The 7,884-nt window shown below is 39.1% G+C and overlaps 1 protein-coding gene across 1 annotated transcript; it reads right to left on the bottom strand.

Moving 5' to 3' along the window:
• Positions 1 to 1,801: 1,801 nt before the first annotated feature.
• On the bottom strand, positions 1,802 to 7,884 carry LOC126370280 (putative cysteine proteinase CG12163). The gene is made up of 5 exons (XM_050015109.1): positions 7,580 to 7,884; positions 6,905 to 7,028; positions 6,055 to 6,242; positions 5,429 to 5,554; positions 1,802 to 2,055 (listed from the first exon to the last, which is right to left on the bottom strand). The coding sequence occupies exons 1-5, from the start codon at positions 7,833 to 7,835 to the stop codon at positions 1,901 to 1,903; spliced, it is 849 nt and encodes a 282-aa protein (XP_049871066.1). The 5' UTR covers positions 7,836 to 7,884; the 3' UTR covers positions 1,802 to 1,900.

Raw genomic sequence — 7,884 nt, 5'->3', positions numbered from 1 at the left:
ATGCCAGCATATGTCTGTGAAGAGTAGAGTTTGGTGGGATAAATTTTAAAACCAAATTATGCACCCAAATTCATACAAAAAATGATTTGATTGTCGAATTACGATACTTACTTCGTTTGCCTTGCTTTAGTAATTACGTTCAAGTAGATAAGCGAGTGAACTCGCGTCAAACTGAGCTGAACTCTTAGAAGTGAACTTGGGAAGGTGCTTTGATTGAAAAGTTGGAATACCGCGCACGGTACAGCGCACTAATATAACCCGTACGTGGGACGCGGTAGAATGAGCTGTTGGACTATTATATTAAGTACAATAATAGATATATCAGAGGCCTTTGGTAGCTCAATAACTCTGGAAGAGTTATTGAGTCATTGAGGAAGGTCATTGACCCCACAACAATTATATGATTTTGTAATACAAAATACAACATGGATAGTGATTCCATTGGTAATTATCGCATTTCAGTAAAACGTATATTTAATTTCCACATTCATCAATTAACAGATTTTTTAGAAGTCGTGTTAGCCGAGTTGGTAGCTTCAAAACGAATCCAGCATATGCCTAGCCTAAACCTATGATTGTTGAATTTGTTTTCGAATCCATGTTTGGATCATAAATGATTATCACCTGCTCAGCGGTAAAGGAAAACATCGTAAGGAAACCCAGGTTAATTCCGAGAAATACATTTTCGGATGTGACGTAACCTGTATTGGGCTGGTTTTCCCTTCGCGGGTTGGAAGGTCAGACAGGCAGTCGCTTCTGTAAAAAACCGGACCTGTCAAATCATCAGGTTAGGTAAGCGGACCTTGTGAAAAACGGGATAATGCTAGGGAGATGATGATCATCAATTAGGAAATTTTAAAAACACTAAACATTTTCATGAATTTCTCGACAGGAAATTCCACTTGATATTAAGTCAGAATCATCACTTAAGTTTCCGTTACGGTGTCACTAACCAAAAACTACTGAAGCTTCTCAACTTGTATAGCTGAGGAAGTATGTATGTCAAAGCGAAATTCAAACGCACACAGTTTCATGGTGCTGGTCACAGGTAATGTCAAATAGATTACCTACTGAATACACAACACAGGTCCCTATGGATACACCGGCAATGATCATGATGTCGGGTCGACCTGTCCCCAGGCATAAACTTCTTAATAGCTGAACCAGTTGACTGTAGTAGGCACATATTTACCGGCAGCGCCGTACTCCCAACGGATAGCTTACTGTACTTTATGACAAACTAGTGTTACTTCCATGCTGGACTGGAAGCAAATATAGTCACTGCACTTCACTTCACTATACTTCACTGCACTTCACAACACTACACTTCACTACACTTCAGCTGCTTTTCTTCCTGGCAATGTTGTAAAATGCATACCACAGAATTATTATTTTCTACCTAGACGATGGGCGGCTCACCTGTCACTGCCACTATACCGCGCATTGAAGCTTTGTAAGACATGTATATTAAAATATAATCGTTAATTACATTGAACTAGATGTTCTGTGTATAACATAAAGTAAACATGACTATATCCCAATTGGGGTAGAGTTGCATACATCACAAGATAAACTTAGTAGCCACACCTTACCGAGCTTTCTGTTAGAACAACGTAGCATCGTCTATACCTACTGGTCGAGGCAACTGTGTTAGCGAAAACAGCACTTTCTGTTCTAATCTGTTTAATATTAACACACAACATAAGGTCACAATTCGACCAAGTAAATTCCAATTGGGGTAGTCAGAGGTACATCTATCGCAAGATGAACTTAGTAGCCACACCTCACCGAGCTTTTAAGATCTGTTAAGATCTGTTTAATATTTCCCTTTAAGTATGTTAAACTATGAGTACCTTGTCGCAAAAAATCCCGAAACCACTGTCACCTTTATTTATTCACATCAATCAACAAAAGCTAAGGAAACATCGTTGGCGATGCCGCACGCGTTGCGCCCGCGCACCAAATAGTAGTAGCCATTGTCACCCCAGGTGTCACCCCAGGAGTTCTTGATAATCCAATATGGTACTGTTCGGGTGCTGGGGCCATTCGGGTCCACTGTAAAAGGATATATGTTTTTATCGGCCATTTATTATTTCTTCGCAGCGTATATTGTTTATCTACTGGCCACGACATCTACGTAGACAGATATCGTACGGCGGTTGATTGAAGCCCTCAATTATAATTTGCGGTACGGCTATGCCGTAAGGGCTGCACGCGGTAAATATTTTCTAGGACTATCAAATCTACAATAAATAAAACGTCAAAAGAAAAGTTTTTGGTAGAAATTTCGAGTAAGTACCTAATTTAAAGATTTGCGTTGCATGAAATCACTGTTGAAGTCACTGATATCCATTCGTAGGATAGGAAATGGAGGAGGAAGACTTATATTGCTATAAGTATATTAAATATTAATTATTTTATTTTGTGTTGGTGGTGCTGACAACTTATTATTCAACCAAATACTGACATTGAAACGTGGAGACTTATCGCAGAGTTTTGCGCCATGAAGTCAGACATACGACAATGTATAAAAGTATTAATGTAGAAGCGTGGTGATCGATTCTATTTGATATATATGTCACCGTAAAATTGTAAATAACGTTAGATTATAATCTATCGATTTGAATCTCGCGAGATTGTGAACTGTCGAATAATTATGAATCGTATCATATTGCTTACAATTTAACGTATTATTTTTCGGTAGATTATAATTTATCGAAGTGAAACCGTCAAATTGTGATACGAAACGCACCTCGCGTGCTATACCATAGAGTTACAAAACTATTAGAGTGAGCATAATGTTAATTTGGGATTCTCTTAAAATGCATAAATGTTTTTGTCATAATTTTAATTATCATAATCCTTTTTGCATAACGTTTTTTAGCATAATAGTTTTACTTTCCCATAATAACATCTAGGAATACTGGTTTGTTAGGTATAACTTATTTTTGGGATTAATAAATAGATATCCATAATTCTTTTTTAGAATAATAGTGTTTTGTCATAATTTTTACAAGGCATAACAGTAGGTTAGGGTGCGGCGGCCCTATGCCGCCAACATGTTTATCTTACACACGAAAAGTATACTGAATGATATGTTTCAGATTTTTTAATTTTGATACATTTTTTCTTACCATGTGATGTCAGAATTATTGATTACTTACTAAATAATTAATAAATACGTACTTGATTTCACAATCTTGAAGAGCATTTATTTTATTTGACTGACACCTGTGTTTTATTCCTAACTCTATGGACACAGAACGGTCTCCTGTAAGGCCGACCAATCAGGGACAGCCGTCGGACAGTTGACAATTTGTCAATTGTAAGATTGTGATTTAACAGTTTTACTTCGATAGATTATAATCTGACGAATAATAATACGTTAAATTGTAAGCAGTATATTACGTTACACAATTTTTCGACAGTTCACAATCTCGCGAGATAGATTATAATCTAACGTTATTTACAATTTTACGGTGACATATATAATGATTGTCACGTGCTCAGCGGTTTTCTCCGGCTAAGTATTAGTTGCTGCTAAGTAGTTATTGATATCTGCGGCGAATCTACAATAAGTCACATAAAAAAAATGTGCTTCTTCTTCTATCGTGTGGGTTGTGAGTGACCAACCCTATCAACCCTGGTGTCAGGGTTACTATTGAGCCGCCAAAGGCCCCTGACATGGCTCATGTAACGACTACTTACTTACATTAGTAAGTAGTAACCGGGACCAACAGTTTAACGTGCCTTCCGAAGCACGGATCATCTTATTCTCGGAGAATTAGGTGATCAGCCTGTAATGTCCTAACCAAACTAGAGATAACAAAGTGATTTTTGTGATATGTCCCCACCGGGATTTGAACTCGTGTCCTCTGGATCGTGAGCCCAACGCCATTGGACTACGGAGGCCGTTGCTACTAAGGTTTTGACATGCACTTAGTAAGAACTGACCTGCAGTAAGTAAGAATGACAGAATTTAATACGGGAGCAAGTAGGGAATGTTTCACTGTCGCAGGTACAAATGAAACATGTTTCATCTCCACTACGGGGAGGGCAGTTTGTTAAATGTCCTCGCGAGTAAGGTCGTTTATAAACGCGAGTTTTACCAAGTTTATGTTTCATACATGATCTGGGACAGGAAAAAATAATGATTACTTTTTTAAAATCTTTGTTAAAGGAGCTTAACCTTTAATCATAGGCTCCTAGAAGGACGTACATTGACCAAATTGCAGATGTTCTTAGAAAAGGTTCAGTTCGATCTACACTGAACCGGCGTGCGTGTATGAAACAATTGATGAATGTGGAGAAAGCAAGAGAAGAGCGCAAGTCGAGTCGATTGTATGGAATGTGCGCCCTCTATTTAGAGGTATATAAGTATTTACTTATGTTATGTTATGTAACACGAAATTTCTATGGAATTTGTATGAAAAAACAACCTGTGACGTCATAGAAAAACGTGATTAAATGTCACACTTCTTATTACATTTTATTTATAAGTTAAAGAGGAAAAAGAAAACGTTTATTGTCACCTTTAGGTAAATCTGTGTTTATTTAATAATCAGAATTTCATAATTTATCTTTGACCTAGGAAACTAGCCAATAAAAACCTCTTATTTTTGAACTTACTCTTTCTACCGACGTACTTACCTTACTAACTTTACTTCTAGTTAGACAAACTTGGTACTTTGCACTTTTGAAGTGAACTTTCGCTTCTGGCATTTTAAAACAAATATCATACTCAGGAAACGTCTCTGGTGAGTTATTAGTGCTGATTCTTGTACACACCATATAATTTTATTTTAAGTTATATCCGTCATTTTCTTATCCGCCGAATAGGAAAGGGACGGGTAATCGACAGGCATAAAATTAACGGAACGCACGTCAATTTTAGGCAGAAATTTTAAAAACCCTTCTTTCACTATAAGATCATGGTATGTTATGTGTATACAGGGTGTTAGTGACATCGTAACGAAAATATCGAGGGACTCAGACTATGATTCTGAGATGATATAAAGTTGGATTTTCTGTCGCAAAAGTATGGAATTCTTCTTCTTCTATGGTGTGGGTTCTGATGTGGATTACCAACCTCATCAACCCTGGTGTCACAGTTACTATTCATTACATGACTCATGTAACGAGTACTCACTTGCCTGTAATGTCCTAACCAAACTAGGGATCACAAAGGGATTCGAACCCAGGACTTCCGGATCGTGAGCCCAACGCTCAAGCACTGGACCACGGAGGTTTGCCCGTGAGTATGGAATTGAAAATATTAAAAAAAAAAACTAAAATTTTGATGAATTTTCCGATACAATATTCCACTTGATATCAACTCAGAATCATGGTCTGAATCATCCCCCTCAGTATTAGGTAAGATGTCACTAACACACTATTATGATGATAGAGAAAATATAATTCAACGTACTGTAAACATTGTATCCGACGATTAAGACCGCATGGGTCATTTGGGAGGAATCTGATGAGCACTGCTCTTCCGTGGGCTCGTCTATGTAGTGTCCATGGTACTTGTTCATGGTTGCCGGGTTTATCGCTGGAAAAAAAAACAAGATTTTCACACAGACAGGTTTCATAGACAATTGATATTACGTGGTTTCCAGTATTTGTGCCCGGTTAGTGGCAATAGGCTCGCCCCCTATTTCATGGGGCTTAAACCACACCCCTTCACTTCATAAAAAACACCTCGGTTTATACGGACACTGTAAATTGACGTTATCGTACACGCTCATCTGTATGTGTGACGTCTGACGCCCATACTATTAAAGACTAAAGTAAGACCAAGGGGGTGAGGTAAACCTAGCTCAGCCGCTGGTGGGGAGCGGAGAGTTGCAGTTCTATACGCAGTATTATTCCTTATTCTAAACTTAAAAATAGCTGTTCCTGACAACGAGAGGGTGTATTATATCTACTATAAACCACTGCCTACCTCTTCACATATACGCGTGGTGCTATGTTATGCTATTTTCAAAATAGTATAATTCGTGCCAATTCCAAAAAGTTTGTACATCAAAAATATGAAGTTGAAGAAAATACCAGCACTTAGAGGTCCATAGGCAAAGAGATCCATGACCATTTTTTTTTCATCACATGCCACTCTTCGGAACCCCGTGACAGGCCTCGGAATCGGCGGTGGCCGCGACCATGAACAGTTGGATGGTCGTTCCATGTAGTGGGGATACTCGGTGTCACGAACCACTCCGCCTATGACTGATGTTATGTAGCTGAAAGAAAATAATATTTACATATCCGCCGAACGTGTGTGAACATGTGTGTGCGTGCGTGAGTGCGTGCGTGCGTGCGTGCGTGCGTGCGTGCGTGCGTACGTGCGTGCGTGCGTGCGTGGGTGTGTGTGTGTGCGTGCGTGTGTGTAATCATTTATGATCCAAACATGTATTCTAAGAGAAGTTCGAAAATCAATTTAGACTGTGCTGGGGTTCGAACCCGTGTACCATTTTATGTGTTGAAAGTAATACGCGACTAAAAATGCAATTGAATCTCTTTTAATACACTCGATCTGAAATTGGAATGGTTTAAATTGTTAACCGTTGTGGCTGCGCTTGTTTCTGTGTATGAAACGATGGGAAATGGAGTTTCGGGGAAGAATAAAGATTGACGTTTCATTTTATTTCCGTGAAATGTGTATCCATTTACAAAATGCCTTTTGATTGATAGCAGGTAAATAAACAACTTTTTTATTAACAGAGCGTAGCTTTGATGGTACTCTAGTAGTTTATAGCTATATACGATTCAATTCTCGAATAGATACATAAAAATAACGGCATGGCTGTGTAATTGCGTGTTTGTGCGTGCGGGCATGCTTGCGTGCTTGCGTGTGTGCGTGCTTGCGTGCTTGCGTGTGTGTGTGTGTGTGTGTGCGTATTACCTGTATGCCTTAAGCATAGAGTATGGTCCACATCCAGCGTCACCAGGAAGGCAGTCCATTAAAAATTGTTCTGAAAGCTGCTCTTTTTCGTTGAGATAAATGGCTAATTGACACTCAATGTTCGCTGTAAATAATGTAAATATTAGCCCCTAGTCTATAGACATAAGAACGTGTGGGAATGACTGCCTGGGAACTAATATTAGGCGGTCATTGTTTTTATTTTCTAAGAACGTCTAGGGCTCTGTTCCGAAGATTTTCTTGCAGCTACTTTTTAGCCCCCCTGAACTTGCGTTTTCGGTTGGTCTAAATCGTCACTACTTACTAGCGCGGCGCTCCGCTCTAAGTACCCCCGTTTCTGTAAAGCGTCGTAAATTAAAATTATCATCTTTAAAATCTTCCTAGCGTTAGATAACCAGTTCTCACGGGGTCTGCTTACCTAATTTGACGATTTGACAGGTCCAGTTTTTACAGAAGCGACTGCCTGTCTGACCTTCAAACCCGTGAAGGGAAAACCAGCCCAATACAAGTTAGGCACATACCTCCGAAACGCATTTCTCGAGAATGTAGGTTTCCTCACGATGTTTTCCGTCACGTCGATGTTTTTTTTGTTAGTTTGTTGCTTTTTAGTCGAAAATTAAAGTAATATTACAAATTCAATTTATAAAGTGACCAGACCTGCAATGGCGAAGGCCCAGCACGCGTTGCATTGCCCTTGATTCTTGACAGGACCGACCATGTCTCTGTCTCTCCAATCAAAGTACAATGGCGGCGAACCATAATTCCATGGCGAGCGGCTACTTCTCCCATAAGCCAAATGATTCCCCACTTCAAAATATTCACCATCGTCGTATGTAGTGTCGTTCGTTAACAAACCCCCGCAACTTGTTTTCAAAACGACAAAAAGACACAGAATCGCACTTTCTAGAAACATTTTCGTTCGAAAACTGTATCAAATTGGAACTGTGTGCATTTCAAAAAAG

The sequence above is a fragment of the Pectinophora gossypiella genome, chromosome 10, assembly GCF_024362695.1.
Source record: "Pectinophora gossypiella chromosome 10, ilPecGoss1.1, whole genome shotgun sequence".
Taxonomy (NCBI): Eukaryota; Metazoa; Arthropoda; class Insecta; order Lepidoptera; family Gelechiidae; genus Pectinophora; species Pectinophora gossypiella.
Note: the sequence above shows the minus strand (reverse complement) of the source record. Positions and strands in the feature narration are given on the sequence as shown.